Source organism: Limulus polyphemus, unplaced genomic scaffold (assembly GCF_000517525.1).
Source record: "Limulus polyphemus unplaced genomic scaffold, Limulus_polyphemus-2.1.2 Scaffold3108, whole genome shotgun sequence".
Taxonomy (NCBI): domain Eukaryota; kingdom Metazoa; phylum Arthropoda; class Merostomata; order Xiphosura; family Limulidae; genus Limulus; species Limulus polyphemus.
In genome coordinates this window covers 23,826-45,666 of record NW_013668718.1, presented here as the reverse complement: position 1 = coordinate 45,666, position 21,841 = coordinate 23,826, and the positions used below count along the sequence as shown (strand labels likewise).

Here is a 21,841-nt window from a genome sequence, read left to right as displayed (position 1 = left end):
ATATAATACTCATTATTTAGAAATATTATAAATCAACAAATACACTACCTTATAACAAATAGTAAAAATCTGCTAAATCTGAACACTATAAGGGCTTTCTGGACTAGAATCATAACTAACAATGAAAAAAAGTACTGTGCTGATTAAGAATATAATGATAAAACTATGAGACAGAAGTTATAATAAATCCTCAAAGATTTTCCACTTTAGGAACAAAAATTTAAAAAGAAAAGCAGAATATTACAACGCTGTCACATCTGGTGTACAGAAAAGCAGTATATTACAATGTTGTCACAGCTGATGTAAAGAAAAGCAGTATCTCAAAAAATTACTATAGTTGTTGTCAAGAAATATAGTAACTCAAAAATTGTGGTTATTATGAAAACCACAGGTTCTGATTTAAAGAAGATTAAGTTAGTCTTTAGAGTACCTGTGTTCGAGTAAACTGAGGAATATTGTCATCCACATCTTTCAAATCAACCGTTAAAAACTGAAGAGTTTCAAATGGCATTGGTGATCCATGATCTTTTGCTGCTAGCACAAGCTGTAAAATAAAATGGAAATTGTATAAGAAACTTTAACTGACAAAAGAGAAATATTAAAGATAAACAACTGATAAATGTGAATTTTGTAGAAATAGCTTTTTTTAAAATTAGTGTAATGTTCTGTAACTCCTGTATGTGAATTTTTTTTTTTTACTATCAGCTACAGATGTTTAGTTGATAATTATTACATGACTTACAGGTTAAAAGCAATTAGTTTATTATAGTTACATTGCTCATCAGTTAAAAACAACCATTTTAAAATTACTTTTATGTTTATTACTATTATACCATTTACCAACCAAAATGATCAATTTATTCCTATTGTAGCACATATTAAATAAACACTGAGTTTTATATTACTACTGTGTAGGTATGGGAGAAATATTTGATCAGATCAGTTGTAGTAACATCAGATGAAATTTGATCTTCTCAGATATTAATTTTGCAGTGAATTAGCTAAAAAGATAACATTTCCATCAAAGACTTATCTTGCAGTTAAACAAACACAATATTACTTGGTCATGTGTCACACAAAGTAATGCTTTCTACAAGCTTATAAAAATATTAACATTTACCATGGTATTCACATTGACAAGCACCACATTTCCTTTAAGGGTCTGTGACACATCTTTATTAAAAAAAAGTGACAAGTAGATAGTTTAATACTGTACTGTAATGAAGTGGTGGTTCATGCCCATGGCATTTTTCAATGTGTATGTGCACATTTACTATCTCGTTTTGAGATATCCGAATCTTATTGGATATCAGAAGCCAGATATTTGAAACCTGATATATGACCAAAACAATTATTTTTCCTATCCCTACTATTGTATCTCTTACTAGTTAAACATAATTCTGTTCATTATTATTATTATTATCATTACACATTATTGGTTCATGATGAAAAGCTTATTACTATTTGATCTTTTATACATTAAAATAACTGTCACTTTATAGCTGTTATATCTCTCATATTTCAAGATCATCAGTTAAAGATGTTCAGTTGTAACTACAATGTATTTTACCTCATACTTAGGCTTCTTCTCTCTATCCAAAATCTTCTTGGTTTTAAGCTCTCCAGTTACATGATCAATAAAAAACTCTTCAGTCTCTTCAACATTTTTATCTCCAAGCTTAAGCCAGTAAGATATACGTCCATTCTCTTCTTTATCTGTATCCACAGCCTTCACTGTCATCACGAGGTAGTCTGATATACTTTGGTTCTGAAAGAACAGAAGCAGGATTTAGAATTAAGATATTAAAATTCTTACAGCAATATAAATGTAAACAAATATCTATGAATTAAGTTATTCTAATGTTCTTTTGATTTCATCTGCTTGGGACTTGCTAATAGTTAGGGTAAAACAGCTTTGAATCCCTGTTGACATAATACATAAATACATGCAAATTTTGAAAGACAACCATGTATAATATACTCCTTCTGTACTTTGAATAAATAAGTATATCTAAATAAACTTTTTTTTCAATAGAAAAGTAATATTGTATTTAATGTGACACTGTAGACTACATTCTAAAGCAGCCTTGTCACAAAATAATTGTGCTTCCCTCTGCTTTGGTGAATTAATATTACCAGAAATGTTATATTTTCTTTCATTTGCTTCTAGGAGAAGAGATGAACCTTTTTAAGAAAGAAGGTTTGTGTGTAGTTGAAAAGGCTCGATGTAGAATAATAAGGGGGCTAATGTTAAGAGGAAAGGACTGAAGTTTAGTAGGAATAGCTGTAGACCATGTAAACAAAGTTGTTTTGTATATAAAAGATACCAATTACAACAGAAGGCACTATAAATATATTTCTAAATTTTTTAATAAGTTACAAAAGTTTTCCAATAGTGTTTTAATGATACCAAATAAACATAAAAACATTTCTTATATATTACTTAGTAATCCAGGTGTTTCCCTCTGTTTTCACAACAAATATTTTTCATGTTGAACATAATCCAACTATTTGTTTTAGATAATATTTCAACATTTATACTTGAAAGCAGGTTTCGATTATTAACACTGATTATTTTACCAGTACTGAATAAGTTTAATCAGCATGTTTAAATTTTTTTATCATCCCCCTCCCAATAATAAAGATTTAAACACAGTTTACTTTTATCAGTATTAACTAATTTCACCAGCACTGGTTATATCACATACCCTCTAATAAAACAAAAGATCCACATACTGACAGAAGTATGATAACTGACCTCTGGGATTCTAACGCTGGCATTCAATGAGGCAGGAACAAGAAACCTAGGTTTGTCCTGATTGACCTCAACAATTTCAATGCTCACTGTGGTCTCATCATAGTTTCCACCACGACCATTCTGGTCTCGAGCCTGCACTCTAAGAAGGTAGTTTTTTAGAGTATCTTCAAATGGTTGAGCAGGGTAGATGGAACCTTTTTCTTCATTTATAGCAAATTGTCCTAGCACACCAAAGGTTTGCAAAGAGTATTTTATACAAATACTTCATTGTTTTCACAATAATTGATTATATGATATTAAAATTTATTTTACTAAAAATGTATTGCTCCATGTTTTAACCAAAAACAAAAATTATAAGTTTTGATATTACTCATAATCTTCATAACTTCAAAACTAACAACTTTATTTATTATGTCTGTTAATATTAGCAGTAAATTACTTTTCTTTAACATTTATACATTTATTTGTTTTATATCATAGCTATAAATGGATGTTTAATCCACTACTGTAGTAATCAAACATTGATATAAAAGTAATTGATCCTATTAAAACAATTAATATGCTGTGATTTCAGTCAGAGCAATATTATTTCTTCATCATTAGCAGGGTACTTATGTTGGAAAAACTTTAACACTAAGACAGAATATTCATATACTTTTGAAGTGAATTTAGAATTATAATTAGAAAATACCATTTTCATTTCCTGCAACAATAGTATATGAGATTTCAGCATTATGGCCTTCATCTTTGTCAAGAGCAATGACCTGAATGATGGGACTTGGGTGGTCCAGAGGGATGTTGGTTACAATGGAAGCTCGATAGTTTCTTTGTGTGAAAATTGGAGGATTATCATTTACATCTTTGAGTGAAATGTAAATCTGAAAGAAATTTATGCTGAATCTCAATTAAAATTTTTTTTTTTACAAATACAAGCAACTTAAGTCATGATATATTTTATATACACACAAAAGTGATCACACACATTTGCCCAGGAAGGATTTATTATACAAAGGTAAATCAAGAAAGTAAATACTATTCAGAAATAAATACAACTGAGTAATGGTAATTATTAACTGCAGATTTCTATAAATGAATATTAACTAATTAAGTCATATTTGTATATATAAAAACAAAGCCCAAAATTCTATAAAGAAAACTTCTTTTCATTACCAAAAACATTTAAAAAATCAGTTAAGCATTTATTACCACTAGAGCTTAACTCCCACTAAAAAGCTTCTACTCACGGGAACAGAGATAGAACGGTGACTGTTCATGTCATGCCCTTGGTCCGTGGCCTGAACCTGTAGTGTGATTATAGGAGTTTCTTCTCTATCTAACATGGCAGCAGCTGCTACTCGAATAACTCCCTAACACAGAAAATATGAGTAAATTATGCAACAATTGAGTAAAAAAAATTATATTATCTTTATTCACTTGTAAATTTCTATTTGGCAAGTGATAAGTATTTCTACTTGCTTAAAAGCTATCCTACCACAGATTTAAATTTACATCAGCTGTATCTCCTATTACATAAGTGTTTTAAATAACTCACTTGTAGCTATGTATTTGACATGTTTAAAAAAATACAAACTTGATTATCCACTGTGAAATCTGAGCTGCGTTCTCCAATCAAGGAATATTGAATTTTTCCAAAATCTCCAGCATCTGCATCAGTAGCACTAACAGTTATCACAAGGGTTCCTTCTGCAGCATTTTCCTTCAATTCAGCCTTATATGTTTGCTTCAGACGAAATGGGATCAAGAAATCAAACAAATTAAAATCTCTCTATCTGAGTTACATGCAAATAAGAGTCAGTGTGTACACGTGTGTGAAAATTTATGAATTACCCAAAGTTCATTAGATAAAATCATATACCAATAGGCAATTTAAGACACTACTGCTGCTATCATACAAAAAGCTAACTGGTGGGCAGTAATAAAATATTAAATGTTTAGCAATATTCAATGTAAAGAAACATCACAAAGAAAGTGATCAATTTATACCACTTTTCTATTAACTGAATATTAAAATATGAGCTTTAAGTAATTTTACAAGTTAAAGTTAAAAACAAAACAATGACAGACTTTTTGGATGTTTTATCATAGTAGTTACATTCATAGCAATGAAACTCCACTAATTTTAGGTTAAATGCTATGGAACTTGATGTACATAAAGGTATTCTCTGACAATAAAGAAATCTAATATTTCTGCCTAAACAATTATTTCATAAAATTTATTTCATATTTTTAACAGTCTAGTCAAAATTCTGCTAAATAATGAAAAAATAATACATTGAGTTTGTGATAGAAATATTTGGTTAGAGAAAAATGTAATCATACCTGCGAGAAAACAGGGTCATTATCATTGATATTTACAACATCAGCTGTAACCTTAGCAACAGATGACAACTGAGGAACTCCTGTGTCATAAGCTATTATACTGAACTGAAATTGTTGTACTTGCTCAAAATCAACTCGCTCCTTGATAGTCAGAATACCTAAAATAGCAAGGATAGAATGTGAAAAACATACAGTTTGCACTTATATTTCCAATTCCTTAAAAATTTATATTTGTACCGAGGGAAAAGTTCTTCTTTCAGACAAAGAATCTTTCTGAGCAAAATCATTTTTAGTAATCCTGAAAAAGGACAAGCTTGAAATGTACATATTTATTAACCTTAAAAAGGGAAATTTAGAAACCATTTTGCTAAAAATAAGAACTTTAGTGAATCATTTCCTTCCAAACAGAGTTTGTAGAAACGTTTTTTAAAATCAGGAACTTTTACAGACATTAGAGTCCAACTATGACTCTACAAGAAGACTTTATTGACTTTAGACAATAAAAAGCACAAATAAATTAATAAAAACAATAACTTTACAACGTACCTGAGCTATTGTCAAGAGTAAAATGATCATTATCAGACTTCATTTCATAATGAGCAATATTAGAGTCTGGATCAGATGCTACAAAAGTTGCAACAACACTTCCAATAGGTTGTTCTTCCATTACTTTTATAGTTATTTTTGGATGTTCGGGTGTCCAAGGTCTTGCAAACGCAGGTGGAAAATCATTAAAATCTATAATAGTTATGATGAGGGTACCTACGAAAAATATAAAAAAAATCATTACCTTCACCTACAAAACTTCCACTTTATTTCCATTCCATAAATTAAACTTGTATAGTCCAGGAAATAATTTGCTTTATAAAAAATCAGAAACAAATAATTATGAATTTATTTCTGTGTGACTTCAAAAATAAACTTTACCAAAAAGCTGAAAGATAAATCAAAGCAAAATGTTTAATATGAGTTGCTACTTATTATTTTTAAAGAAAATTATTTATTGAAAATTGTAACATTAGAACCTATTGTGCATATATAAACATAAATTTCCATAAATTCTGAAGAAAAAAAAGAAGCTTTTGCAAATTACCATAAATAAAATATCAACATTCTTTTGTGTATAACAGAATTATTTTTTAAACATAACTGATTTGTATGAATTTCTATAAAAAAAGATATGAACGTCATTACTATGGAAGTAATTTTCCAGTTCAGTTTGTTCAAGTTTCTTGCTGACTTTCCCCAGTATGTGTTTGGGTAACACTAACCGCAGTTACAACTACTGTTGTTGTTTACTATAGCAAATGCTTCTCTGTTCAGTTTTCTGGCAACCTTTAGTTTGTTGGAGTTTCTTACTAACCTTTACCAGTTTGTGGTGGGGTGGCACTAACATCAGTTACAACTACTGTCATTGTTACTATAGCAGCTGTTTCCCTATTGAGCTTTCTAGCAACCCGTACATCTCCAGTTGCCTGCTCAACCTTAAAGAAATCCTGTCAAAATACAGTTCAAATTATATTTTTTGCAACAAAGGATTTCCAACTGTATAGATAAACTTTTCATTTATTTTCATATATATTTTACATAATATTTTAACTACAAATAGTAATATTGTAAAAGGTGGATCTAACAGAATTGGATATTGACTTACAAACTAAGTGGACATTATAATACCTTAGGTAGTGAATTTTTGGAAATGTGTTTAGAAACTTTTTTTTTAGTGTATGCTTAAAATAATGCAAATGTATTCAACAGATTTTCTTTTCAAAATGTATCAGAAATTTCTGCATATTATTGAGTTAATGTTAAGAGACTACTGCCCCCCAGTGGCACAGCAGTATGTCTGCGGACATACAATGCTAGAAACTGGGTTTCAATACCCGTGGTGGGCAGAGTACAGATAGCCCATTGTGTAGCTTTGTGCTTAATTACAAACAAACAAGAGACTACTGATTTCACCCTGAAACAATTTAAACAATTTTTCTTTATATTTAATATGGTTAGAATTAAAGCACAATGAAACTAAAAAAATGAAAACAATAACATGAGTGTAACCCATTATTGTGAGGATTCTATCTCTAAAGCCACAATTGATTATTCATTCAAGTAGTATAGTTTCACAGATGTTGTTTTAAAACCTAAATACAACAGTAAAGATAGTATTTTTAGGACATCGAGGTTATATACAAACATTAATATCTAGGTTAAGATGTATTGTCAGAAATCTCAATTTGGGCTCTAATTTTTTCTTTTCAATTGTTATCATATCACATAGTAACTACTTTTACTGGGACCTGTGAATAGTTGTTGACTTCTTGTATAAATAGCAATTATTTTTACTGAGAGCTGTGGATATTTATTAACTTCTTGTACAGAAAGTAACTATTTTTACTGGGAGCTATTAATAGTTATTGACTTCTTGTACAGAAAGTAGCTATTTTTACTGGGAGCTGTGAATAGTTGTTTTCTTCTTGTAAAGATAGTAAATATTTTTACCAAGAATTGTAAATAGTTGTTTACTTACCCTGTAGAAAGTAACTGTGTCATCAACCTGTTTACCATCTTTATTGAGAGCTGTGATTGGTTCTATAACAGAGAATCTTAAAGAATCGGCACTGGTAGTATCTGGATCTCTAGCTTTAAGTCTGAAGAAAATTTCATTTACTTCTGACCCTATAAGAAAAAAAATCATATCAAGATACATGTAAAGTAAAATGTCTTGGTAGATGTCATATAAAGTCTTATTTTGTTTGCAAACAAATCCAGTTTTATCATCTGATCGTACTGGTGATATAAATATATATACATCTTACTAAACTAGAAAGTCAAATCTTTCTCTGTTAAAAGTATTGCAAAGCCTCAACTTTTCGTTCCTGTAAATAAAACTGCTATAATAGGAATTTATTATTATTATTATTTTTTTCATATGTAACATGAAAGTATCTCATGATTGATTTAGCTAAAATGACTCAGCTATATATATATTATTCTAGAAATGTAGATTGATAAAAAAAAAGGTATATTGTGGCAAGATAAATGGCATGTATTCAGATTTGATCATTGTATGTCCAATTAACTATTAAATAATAACAAATCAGTGAGTTAATGTATTACAAGAAAAATGCATACCTTCAGAGACCTGAGCCCTTTGAGTAGTTGGTGTGAAATAAGGATTTTTGTTATTACTATTTAGGATCTGCACAGTTAGAGTTGTTGTTCCAGTCCTACTAGGGCTTCCACTGTCTGTAGCCACAATCTACAAAAAATTGTATATTGATGAAATGAGCCTTGTAACACAATAAAGAGCAAAGTACTATTTAATTAAGTGCATTATTTTATTCATAAGAACATAATTTTATAACTCAAACAAAAACATTAAGGAATATTCTGCTTTTATAATATAAAGGATACTTCAAATATGTGTTATTCTAAGTCAGCAGACATACTGCTGTGCCATTGGGGGGTGGGGGCAAGTACTGAATCTATATAGATAAGTAAATATCAATATGTGTACGCATCTCTTCTTTATATGTTTTCACATTTCTTGATCAATCAGCACCAAACTTGACAGTGATAAGGATGACATGAGGAAGGTCATGATGAGGTGGGAGGTGGATGCCCCCCTAATTTAACTTCATATTGATAGAATTCTAGAAAACAGTCTTTCTTTTCAGTATTAGTACATTTACATATTTTTATTGCACTTTAAATTATGTTAAAAAAAAAAAGGAAAATTTCCTATTTTTGTGTCAGAATTTAATAATCTGATCTTTGCCAACTGTCAAAATAAAAACGCTTTTAGTTTTGTTTCTTAATAGTACACTTCACTGGTTTTCAAAATAATATATGTATATATATATATAAAACAAGTTAACGTATGTCCAATAAATTCTTCAACACTATAGATATTATGGACATATCATAAATACTATATATAGTTCCTTCCTTCTTGTCTAATATCTGCTTAAGCCTATTCAATTACTTTAGAATTTCAGTTGACAAGCCAAACTATCTTCTCTATTTCGATCGCACTAGTATTCTGTGTGTAATTAACTTTTGTGGCATGAGTTAAAGTAATCATTTGGTCTTCTTTCTTCTGAAGATCCTCTGTTCCTTTCGTCAAAGTGCATTCAGGTATATTCAATTACTTTAGAACCACGCTTTGATGGAATAAAATTATTTTTCTTATCTTTTATTCTACTGTTAGTTTTACTAACGTATTGAACGTTAGGCCTTTGTCAATTGTTAAGCCTATCACTTCTATGGTAGTTAACTTCACACCCACTTTATTCTCTTTCGCTATTATCTGTCTGCTTCTTCCTGCTCATCTCACGCTATTTATATCTTTATAATTTAATCGTCTATCCGCCTTCTATGTTCTCGATGTCAATGAATTATAAACAAAACTTCCTACAATCATCTGCTTTTAACTTTTATTATAACAAAAACTAAACAATAATAAAATATTCATTCACAAAAATAAATTAATCACTAATATCTAAACCAAACATTCTTTCATATCATGATACTTTGTTACAAATGAGTTTTTATTTCACCTGTCCAATGGATGGGTACTACAGATAGTATGATACAAATGTGACAACAAGACAGCATTTTCTAAATGATTGATAAATTTTTTGCAAGATGTGTTAAACTAACATTGGTAAAATAAAAACATCTTTTTACAGTTAGAGCCATATTAAGTTCTGATGAGATACCATTATTATAATAAAACCCACTGTCAGTAATTTGGACCACTGACTGTGGTTGATACATCTGCCACAGAAATATACGTTTTTTTACTTACCTCCACAATGTATTTAGGCCTTCGTTCGTAATCAAGCTGAGCATTTGGTGCTACACTCACAATACCAGTGTCAGCATCAATAAAAAAATCATCAAAACCTCCCTTCTGAATACGATAGGATAACTGTGCATTAGGTCCTGTGTCCAAGTCTGTAGCTGCAACTTGTTCAACTGTCATTCCTGTGGTGTCAAACACAGCCATATTACATTGAGACCTTTAATACTGGAGCAAAGATTTAGTCACAGAACTTATTATAATAATTAACATTTTGAAAGCTTTGTCAGAGTAAAATATGAGTAAGTACTTTAAATTCTTTGTCTCACTGGAGCCAAAACTGATGCACACTAAGATGTACATCATAAAGAAATTGAAAGACAATATTATGCAATATGCTCTAATATAAATGCTTATAAACTCAAAAAACATTTAACATGTTAAATAGTTTACTTTTTAACCTCATCACATACAGAACAGCCTTTAATAGTTTCACAGTTTTACATTGTTGCTTCACACAACATAATTCTCAGTAAAAAACATAAGATTCTTGAACAGATAGAAATAAAATGAAACCAATCAATTGCATGCAACTATAAAAGTATGTGAACAATGAAAACTAAATAAGGCAATGCATAAATTGGCAATATGTCCTATCGCAATTAGAATGATAGTTAGTTGCTTGAAAAATAAACAAAAACACCTAAACTACTCATGTATCCTAATCACGTGGAGAACGAAAACCAAATGAGACAATATAAAAAAATTGACCATGTATCATATTACACGTTGTCTCATGCCTGCCATGACTATTGTCCTGTCCCTTAATGCATTAAGCCAAGCATGTATCCTTAGTCATGTAAAGAATGAAAATCAAATGACCCAATACATAAAACTGGTTATGTATCCCATAACATGTTGTCTCGTATATTAAGGTCGGATTTCAAATCCTATTAAGGCAACCCTTTCCCAACATCTTTTTAAGGGTTGGGGAGGGAAGGGTTATGTTAAATTGTGGTAGTTGTATTTTTTACTTCAGATCATTGTTCTCATTAATACCATGTTCATTAATTAGCATTACACAGTACACCTTGGGGAAAAGGTGTTCCATTAAGATGCCATTTAACCTACCATTTAATCATTGAAATATAAGCTAAAATGTTTCAGTGTACGACAACAATAAGCATTGTCCATAAACAAAAGTGATATTAGACTATATTTATTTTATCTGTGTAAAATATTTGACGTAAAAAAATGTCACCATTGAATTTATTACAAAATGTTATTATATAAGTGTAGACTTGAATACATTTGCTTCCCCTTTTATTAACCCATCACGTTGTTTAAAAGGTATAATAATCATACATACTGCAATTTTAGTTAGATTTCTTCTGTAAGTTCAAGTTATGTTTATTTTTTTTTTACATTTTTGTTCATATAAGACTTTTAAATCACAGAGCATCCAAATTCTCATGTAGTAAAACAAACACTTACATTGAAACTATGACATTGTTTAACAATCATACTAAAACATTGCAGAATTGATAAAAGCAAAGGTTAATGCATATACATTAGTTAAACAAGATATTTAAGTATATCCATACCTTGAAATAACAAAGACACATGTTCAATATAGAAGTCTGTTTCAACTATCAGCACAAGTGGCATTACTATTTAGATTTTCTTAGCTATCAATCATATGTGCACAAGCCTTTATGTATGACAGTTTATTTACACAACATATGCAGTCAACAGCAGCAAGCAGACTGCACATTGGGAAGCAGTCAACCCATAAATAATGACCTGACAGTCAAACCTTGTATGTGGTGTAGATTAAGTGTTATGAAAAAAAAAAAACTTCTGGCCTATATCCCTTAGTACATTAAGCCATGCATGTATTCTAGTCATATAGAGAATGAAATATATTGAGACAGTACATAAAACAATATACATGTACAGTCATAACTACTGTAATCATTATGATAAGAGTTGTTTGCTCATATATATAGCTCCAATAACTCAGTTGATAGAGCACCAGTCAAAGAGCACTAAAGTATGCTGAAGATGCTGGGTTGTAAACTGGGCGAGGGTGGAATATTCTCTTTTGTAAACAGGTTTATTGTTAGACTAAGAAAATCACGAGACAAAATATAAAATGGGTCATATATCCTACAATATTAGGTGAAAATATACAATATACACAAAGGGTTAAGTTTGCAGCTTAAGAATATCATACTAACCAAAACCTTGATTGCTTCTGTACTCTTAGGTAGGTATATTTTGTAGAAACGTTTTATTAAAGAGGAAGAGTACCTAAAATACATGTACTTTTGTTCATGAGAGCCTATCAGAGGGTGGATGCGAGAGATATAAAATGACAATTACAACTGTCCGTAACATTTGAATATAGTTTATTTGAATTTCAGTTCAAACTATTAGTCTTATAAGCTCTATACACCATTAAATACCCTTAGAAAACTGTCTTTAATAATGCACACTAATGATTATATTTTGATTTATTTGTCAACGAAATGTTTGACATTATGTAACAAAGTCAGAGAGAAGAACAACACGAAAACTAGAAATGCAATCTGTTTCCAGAGACAGTGATAAAGTGTTATAACGTTTTCTCTCACCAGGGGCTGAAGATTCTGCAACTGATGCAACATATGAAGATTCATCAAATATTGGGTTGTTGTTGTTGGCATCCTGAAACACATTCCAACAGTTTTAATATAAAAGACATTTATAATCGTATAACTAGTACACTAATACGGAAAACCAGATTAGAACTACCAACTAGTATGATATAAAGAGAAATACTACTTATTAATTTAATATTTTTCTGTCATTATTTTGTTTAAAGCTTTTCACAAGAGGATTTAAGAACTACATTACTGGTAAGTATTTAAAAGCTCTTTCTGGTTGTTTTAAAAACACTAAAGACTAACTTACTCTGACAGTTATTTGAACCACTGCTGTGTCAATCCCTTTTCCACCATCTGATGCTTGTACAGTCAGTATTATCCTATTAGAAAAACAGATTTTGTGTGAAAAATAATAATAAATTTGATAGCTTCTACAATGCACTGTAAAGCCTTGGATCAATATTTTTCATCCACCTAATTCTATAAAGCTCACGAGGCAAAGACAATATTTCATGTATTTTTATTATTATTATTTTTTTTTATGATAATATATAGAACTATCATTTTATTCTAATTTCAAGAAATGAAATCACAAGTTCAATATTAAGCTCCAAACTTAAATGAATTTTTGGAGAACTTGATATTAATCTTCCAGTTTTAAGAGATATCCTTTATTTGAGTAAACACTAAAAAGCAAACAAAAAAACATGAGGTAGAAAAAAAAATATTTTTTAAATTATAAAATAAACTAATAATATTGGTTATCAAACAGACTGAAAACTCAAATATATTGAGTTAATCTTTTTTTGTTATAATAAACTTACAAATCTGTTCTTAAAGCTGACACATCCAGTCCAGCAGGATTTGACACTAGAATCTCTCCTGTGTGGTTATTAATGCTGAATAGCTCCAAATTATTTCCACCAGTAATGCTGTACGAAGGCAAGGAGGTTACATCTGCATCAAGAGCCTAAAGAACAAAGCTTGTGGGTACAAAATGATATAACATTTCATAGAGATGTTGTGTGTAACTAAGAAAGTCATGTCTGTATCAAGAATCTATATAAATATAGCTCCTAGTTACAAATTGATCTAATATTTCATTTATTGCACAAAATTATGCATAAAGAAAACAGCAATAAAAAGTAAAAAGTTCAGAAATAAGAATAAATTCTAGCAAACTTAATTGTGTACGAGATAGTTTGTTGAAGTGAAAACTGTTTAAGTTAAATTAATTTGTTAATCTCCCATTTTCCTAAGCTAACTTATGGTATGCTTAATCTTGAGAATACAAGTTTAAAAAGCACTGAAGAGATATATAAATTCTTACTTTTTTTGACATACTTTGATGTTTTACTATTTCAAGTAAATAATTATTTTAGAAAATGTTTTCAAAACTATAAATTTGTAATAAAATATTTTTAAAATTATAAGCATTACTTTTAGAAAGAGAATATAAATGTGAAACATTTTAACTTTTCAAACTATAATATACTCTGAAAAACAATGAACTCTAATTCAAAATATTTCAGAGTTTTAGCATACTTAGAACAATAACAATACATTTGGCTCTATACTGACAGAAAAATACATAAGAAATAAGAGCTTAATGACTAACTGAAGAGCCTTTTAAAATCAGCAACTGAAAAGTGAAATTATATTGACCTTAACTTTCAATGTAGGATTGAATACTGTTTCTCCTTCATCTATTATTGCTGTATAAACATCATGAAGAAACACTGGAGGATTGTCATTTGCATCGGCAACATTTACAGTCAGTGATACAACTGCCACCTGCCCAAGGCCATTATTATCAGTCGCTTGGTAAGATAGAAGGTAAGATGGTCGGGTCTCAAAATCAAGACAGTTTCCTGATCCTGGTGTCTCACAAGGTGCAACAGTTATTACTCCTGAAGTTGGATTTACATAGAACCTAAAGTTTTTTGTATATTGTATTAATACCAAAGAATTTATGTTCACCAACTTTAAAACAAAAATGTGGTAAAGCATCATTATACATTCAACTGATATCACACTCAAAGCTGGATGTACACAGAATCTGACTTATAAATATTATGCATTTCAAAATTTCCTACTTGACAGAACAGTGAAAATATATAAATTTAACATTACTGAAGCAAAATATTTTTCCAGTGTTCAGATCTTACAATATGAGCACTTCGAGAAGTTACACAGTTGTATATGTATGATTTACTTCAATAATATTTAAATCAACACAATGGACTTGCACAATTTTTTCCCTGAAAGACCGCTGTAAAGACAAAATTTCCTGACTGTGTGAAAGATAAACAGATAAAAAAGAAAAATCATGATGTTCAGTATGCTACATATTGTATTGTTAATTAATTATTAATTAAGGTTATTGATAATAAAGATCCAAACTTTTTTGTGTTTAGCAGTGAAAACAGTAGGACAAAGGATCATAAATTCAAATTTTGGCAGCATAGGAGTCATATGCAGTTTAGACAGTATTACTTTTCAAACAGGGTGGTTGGCTACTGGAATGAGCTACCTTCAAGAGTGGTGGAGGCAGAAAATTTAACCGAGTTCAAGGAAAGGTAGGATGAATACATGAGTAGTAAGGGGTGGTTATAGTTGGGAACTGGAAGGGACATCCTTGATAGGCTAATAAGCTTCTTTTTGTCCCTTTAAAATTTTATGAGTTATGTTATGAATTTAATGATAAAGTTTATGTGAGTAATTATACCAAAGTTGATAAATGGCTGCCCAAGAACTGTTGTAAAATACCTTGTTTACAATATATTACAAGCTATATTGTGAGATGGTAGAGTTATATGTAGATACTTGGATCAAATTAAATGCAGATTTACAGAGAAAGGGGATGAAGGCAAGAACAACACTTCTTATGTTGTTTATGAAATAGGTGATAAAGACTAGATCATTCCTGTGCCCATTCCTTTGAATTTTAGTAAGGGTAGATATAGATACAGCAGTAAAGTAGTGTGAAATAAAGTATAACAGATGATAGTGCTCTTAGTGGATCTGACATTTTAAGTGCTATAATAAACTAGTAGTTACTATACAACGATTTCAGTAAGTGAAAAACTCATGCTAATTTTTGATATAAAGTTTTAATATATTATAAAGTTCATAATACAAGTTCCTTACCTTTCTGCTCCATTTCCAAAGAGAGAGTATACAATACCAGCTTCTCCATATGATCCTTTGTCTCGGTCTGTGGCCTAATGTAAAATAGGAATATGTTAAGACATTTTTTATACACACAGTACTAAAACATATCAAGGGTTATACATTATCACATGTATAACACATGTTGGTTGTTACAATAGAGCTGAAGTTGCACTATAAAATGTTGCACACAGTGACACACATGGTGGTTGCTACAAAATAGCTGAAATTACATATTTAAACGTTACATGCTATGACACACATGATGTTTGCTACAAAATTAGCTGAGGTTGCGTAAGTAAATGTTACATACAATGACATACATGGTGGTTGCTACAACAAAGCTGAGGTTACATCATTAAATGTTACACACAATGACATACATGGTGATTGCTACAAAACAGCATAGGTCGCATCATTAAATGTTACACACAAGGTACATGATTATTGCATAGACAAAGCAGTTGTTATAAGAGCCATAAAGTGAAATTATTTTTGTTTATATATTTATTTACTTTATGATCACCATAAATCTATCTACAGTGACAGCATTAAATGTTATGTATGATAAATTACAGCAATAACATCTAATAAAATGTATTAATCAAACAATGAAGAAGCACACATCACAACAGAATACATTTAACTTCCATTATACTAGTACACACTTTCTACAATGAAACTTACAAATATTGTTGATACAACAGTTCCCGGGGAAGCATCCTCCATGATAGAAGCTGTGTAACGTTCATGTTCAAACTGTGGAATATTATCATTAGTGTCCAATATGTTGACTGTTACACTAGCTGTGCTGGAAAGTCGAGGGTTGGTGAAAGCTTCTTCTGCAACTACCTGCAGAATGAGAGAAAAAAAAAATTAGCAAAATTCAAACTAATGCATAAAATATACCAAACTTAAAATTCCTGAGAGAAGGCTGAAATTAAAAATTCATTAAAAAAACAGCATCAGTTTCTAAAATATTATTGTGATGTTTGATATCTAGCTTATTTGTTTACTGTCATTATGATAATTGGTGCTCTAGTGACACACACTTCTACACCAGTCACATAAATTAAGCTTGAATATAAAAGTAGATTGTTATGAGGAGCAGATTTTCACAAGACAGTACATCTTCAGAATACCAATGTGGTCAAATAGGTTAATTTCTGAGTACAGATACAACTTTAGTAATTAATCAACATGTTTACATCAGTCTCAAGATAAGTTGTTAGGGCTAATATTTTTTTCCTTGTTTTAATTGTACTAAGGTTTTCTTGTTTTTTTGCTTTACTTTAGTTAATTTTCAAGAACTTCCAGTTTTGGCTTGTCTAGGCCTAAGGCTCCAAGCAGCAAGTTGATCAGATCACAAACTATTTACAAGTTACACACTAATCCAAAAAATAAACTAAGGCTCAGATTATTCTAAAATAACTAACTTTATTAAGAATGAAACAAGAATTATAGTAAAATAATTTTTTAAATACTTGTTTGGAATAGTATGATTTCTTTAATCGTATAAGACTCCAAGCAATTGCTTTTCATATTTGTGCTTAAGGCCTACACTGATAACTTGTTTGATAAATGCTTTGCTCTCAGCAAGATTTTTGCACTACACTCAATAGTCCCAATTACTGTTAACACTTCTCTTGTGGTGGTGTGTTTCCTAACTATTTCTTTTGTTTGGTTGTTTACTTTAGTTCCCAGTAATTTTATGTCAAAGGATAGGCTTCTCAGGATTGTAAAGAATTCAGCTACCATATCATTATCACCCTTCAGTTCTTCAACTCGTATATATATATAGTTATTTTCATGGATAGGGATAAGAAATGCCACAATTCTTTGGTTGATCTTCCTCTTTCTGGTAGTCATCCAAATGATGTGGCTCCCTCTGTTTTGTATCATTTAACTGTTCCTAGAAATTATTTTACATTTACATCTGGGGGATGTCAGCCTAGCTCAGTAAATGTAACCAATCACTATAGGACAAAACCTTAAAAGCTGTATATCTTATCAATGTTGTTACTAAGCTATGAAAAATGACAAGGAGTTACACTGGAAGTCATAGGCTCTATAAAAGTTAAGAAAACAGTAACTCTAAATTTGGAGATTTTGAAGTCTCACTATCCTTTCCCTCTTGCTGAACGCCTTGAAGAGGTAACTGATATTTACTCTCAACTAGTTATCATCAAAATTACTTCCATTTGAAAGCCAGTAATACATTCTGTGACTTACACATCAAAATGCATTCCAAAGTTATAACCAATATTTTTTTAAACACCGTTCTAGAGAAATGTGACAGGCATACTCAGCTTTTAACCACAAAAATGGGAAGAAAAGAAAACTTTACTTCTTAACAGTTTCAGCATTATATAATATGTTACTTACTGATTAAATACTTATATTTCTCTGAACTCCAAAGTTTTTCGTTTTTTTATCTTTGCATTCTTCTCACTATTTAAGCATTAGTCTGAAAATATCCTTCCTAGTTAACTAAGCTGACTCGTCTGAGCTGCACATGCTGGACTTTTGAGAAAAGAACATTTTTAGTCTTGTTGAAGAAGTCCACAACAAATCTTTTGTTGATATAATTTCCCCTTTTTTGTCCAGCCAAATTTTGCAGCTATCTTTTCTCACACTTTACCCATTCTTGACCCCATACATGAAATACCACATTTACTAGACACTTCACTTCAACAACAGACTCTCCTTACCTAGAACACTTAAAAATCTTTTACAGAGGGCTTGGTATTTCTTACATTCATCTCCAAGTGGATAAGTGAATCAAATACCACTGTTCAAAACTGATGTTTGAGACTTGTCTCTAAAGGGGCTGTATCAATGTTGCATCAACAATAGCTTTTGCTTTCTAGATCATTTTCACTGTTTCTCATCATACATCAGATTTCATAATGTTCTCACAGACTTATACTTCCTTTCACTTTTAAAACCTTACTCTCTTTTTATGATTTACCTTGTTAACAGCACTTTCTCATCCTCATTATTTACCACTTCCTCTGTTTGACTTTCAAGTACAATTTTAAGAACTTATGAGTGAAAGCAGGGAAGGTTATGCTGGCTGGGATACAACAGACATAGAAGTGGTCTACATGTTATTCATATGATCAGTTGCATGGAAAACAACTGTAATGGTGTAAACTAGATCAAGTAAGTGAAATGTAATCATTATCAATTTTACTTAAGCAGTCATTTACAAATTAAAATTATTGTAAGGATTAATAATACAATATTATTTTTTCATTTTTAACACTAATTTTACTTAGGCAGTCATTAATAAATCAAAATTATGGTAAGGATTGATAATACAATATTATTTTTTATTTTTCCTTAATTTTAATATCATTTAGAAGTACTGGTGAGCCATCAAATTTCTCCCACTTGAAACCTCAATCTACAAACAATGTTACAAGTGATCAACCAACAAACTTAATTTTAAGTGGGCTTATTCTTTAATATTTAATTTATGACTATTTCTGTTATTAGGTACATAAAACATTTGTCATGTGCTTATATGTGAGCCAGCACATTGTGATGTAAATGAACCAGTAGACTCAACATACGCCAAAGATCTGAGAAGGAGAAATAAAGTTGTAATGTTGATAATTTCAAAATGTTGTTCTGAGGTAGTTGTCTCATTGTAGATGTTGCTTTGTAGTAAACATTGTCTCATAGATCTAAAATCAGTTTAATTTCCTTTACTTTTGTCAAAATTTACAATGGCATAATGATGTGTAAAGTTGTGAAATGGTAGCAAGGAATTCTTGGAAATTGGACCAAAGTTTGGGTAAAAATGAAACTGTACATAACCTGAAGCACATTTTTTTTTAATAATGGCAACTTAATAAAGTTATACATTTCTGTAAGAGGTGAAAATTACTGGTAAAAAAACAAAAAAATCACACTTAAATCTGGAGTTGACTATAAGTAGCATAATAAGGGAATTTTGTTCTTTCTGCCAATGTCTTTAATGTAAAAGGCATAGACATTTTGAAACACATCCTACAAACTAAAGATTATTAGTTATTTGGATTACCTTTCTAGGACTACAAAAGTAAAAAGTCCTAGCTATGCATTGCATCTAATTACAAAATTATAAATAATTTCACATAATTTGTAATAGAAAAACTAATTAAAATTAGTCCTTATTTATTTCATTTTATAAAGCATATTATAATCTTTATTAACATAATCATAATTTCAATTTTCAATTGTTCAAGTCACCAACTTTTTTAAAACTTCCAAAACACATCTTTATATTTTACTATTAATCATGTGGATTCCTCTAGATGTTATACTTTATAGGCATATATGCACACTAGTTTCTTATATTAACTTGCTTTGTTAAACAAAACATTTGGGATTTTGAACATATCTGATACCAAGATATATTAAAGAGCCCAGAGACACGTATTTCTTTTAGATATATATATTTTTTAAGTGTAAATAAAGCATTACATTTGATTCTCATTTGTAAGTGCAATAAATGTCAAATACTTACCAGCAATATGTATTTACGTTGATTTGGATTTTCATAATCCAATGGACCATTAGCAACCCTGATACTTATGGAAGTAGAACCTGTAGCAAGTGGTGGCTCCACACTAAAGATATCTGAATCGTCAATCAACTGAATGTTGAACACAGAGTTGGAACCCTTGAAAGAGTTATTATTTCATCTTCAGTTTTCAAAAAAATCAAGGAAAAGTTGTAACATCACAAACAGTATTTTGTTCTGATATTAACTTTAACATTATGCATTGTATGTTAAACTTTGGTATTTATTGTTTTCAATCTTACCTGACACACAGGCTAAATGGCTAAGTCAGAGATCTACAAGATTCTGACAACTAAGTCAGAAGCACTCACCACAAATACTTTTAACTGAACACTGGGATTGACTATTTCAGTTATAATGTTCCCAAAGCTGTAAGTGTAAAGCTGGTTCAGCATTACATCACGGTCCAAATCTTGAACCTTCCAATTCACAGCCCAGAGTACTAACCAATAGGCCATACCTAGCTTTATATTGTAAAGCAGATATTAAATTGAGTCAAAAGCCCGGGATGTATACTTCTACATCATTAATGCTAAAAACCACGAGCTTCTGGTGTAGCAAAACAAGAAAATGGATTTAATTAAAGACAAATAAATAAAACAAAATTCAGTTTACTTACATTATAAATGCTCAGAAGTATAATGTGTTGAATTGTAGAAAATTAAAGCAAAATTATTCAGTAAATCAACAACAAAAACTAAATTAGATCCTGTATTACAATATGAATATGCAGGGTAACATTATGCTTAATCTTGTTAGATCTTAGCTGCTCTGATAAACATCGACTATATATATAACTTATTTTACACATGACCTTAGGCAGGGCCTGTCAGAAAAATTCTGGGCCCAAGTGCCACCCCCAATATGCCCATATTAACCAAAGTTTTGGCACAATTTTTCTCCCTTTCAAAGTTTACTTTTACAAATCTAATCCAACCATTTTGACCTATGCCCTTTTCACACTCAATCCTCATCCCTATCCCAACACTACTACTAGCATTTAAAGTTGGTTATGAAAACAATTTTGATATGAATCGTATCATTGAAATACATATTATTGATGTAAAACATCACATTGAAAAAAAAAGTGTTGTTTTATTAGTTATTCAAGCCTTGTGACATATAAGAATAGCAAAGAGACTGAATCCATTTGAGTTTCTATTAGTAGATATAAAGGAAAAGGCTTTTAGTAGGAACTTGTTACAGACTACCAAACTACACTGATGAAATTAGTGAGAAACTTCACAATGAAATTAAGATTTCAGCTGTTTATGAAGTCATAATTATGGGTGATTTTAATTTCAGGCATATAGATTGGGAAATTCTAGAATCAAACCATGAGGGAGAAAGGTTTTTGGAACCTTTTCAGGATGGCTTTCTTCACCAGTTAGTCAAGGAACCAACTAGAAATAATGCTATTTTAAAGTTATTGTTAACTTCAAATACAGAAATTATTGAGATGGTGGAAACTGGAGAACATCTGGGTGCAAGTGATCTTTACTCAATTAGGTTCAATGTTTTGCTGCATATGGCGATAAGGAATAATG

General features: G+C 30.3%; 1 protein-coding gene across 1 annotated transcript in view; it reads right to left on the bottom strand.

Moving 5' to 3' along the window:
- The window catches only part of LOC106468676 (cadherin-87A-like), a gene marked incomplete at its 5' end in the record, with an annotated part of 76,646 nt that overhangs the window by 42,366 nt on the left and 12,439 nt on the right, over positions 1 to 21,841 (bottom strand). The window contains 19 exons of the mRNA XM_022397040.1: positions 431 to 544; positions 1,571 to 1,768; positions 2,759 to 2,979; positions 3,450 to 3,636; positions 4,003 to 4,125; positions 4,350 to 4,499; positions 5,099 to 5,256; positions 5,645 to 5,860; positions 6,462 to 6,594; positions 7,626 to 7,774; positions 8,231 to 8,357; positions 9,909 to 10,087; positions 12,539 to 12,611; positions 12,858 to 12,930; positions 13,375 to 13,520; positions 14,216 to 14,483; positions 15,701 to 15,774; positions 16,409 to 16,573; positions 20,238 to 20,393. Of these exons, the coding sequence (XP_022252748.1) occupies positions 431 to 544; positions 1,571 to 1,768; positions 2,759 to 2,979; positions 3,450 to 3,636; positions 4,003 to 4,125; positions 4,350 to 4,499; positions 5,099 to 5,256; positions 5,645 to 5,860; positions 6,462 to 6,594; positions 7,626 to 7,774; positions 8,231 to 8,357; positions 9,909 to 10,087; positions 12,539 to 12,611; positions 12,858 to 12,930; positions 13,375 to 13,520; positions 14,216 to 14,483; positions 15,701 to 15,774; positions 16,409 to 16,573; positions 20,238 to 20,393 (2,910 nt within the window). The remainder of the gene's footprint in view (positions 1 to 430; positions 545 to 1,570; positions 1,769 to 2,758; positions 2,980 to 3,449; positions 3,637 to 4,002; positions 4,126 to 4,349; positions 4,500 to 5,098; positions 5,257 to 5,644; positions 5,861 to 6,461; positions 6,595 to 7,625; positions 7,775 to 8,230; positions 8,358 to 9,908; positions 10,088 to 12,538; positions 12,612 to 12,857; positions 12,931 to 13,374; positions 13,521 to 14,215; positions 14,484 to 15,700; positions 15,775 to 16,408; positions 16,574 to 20,237; positions 20,394 to 21,841) is intronic.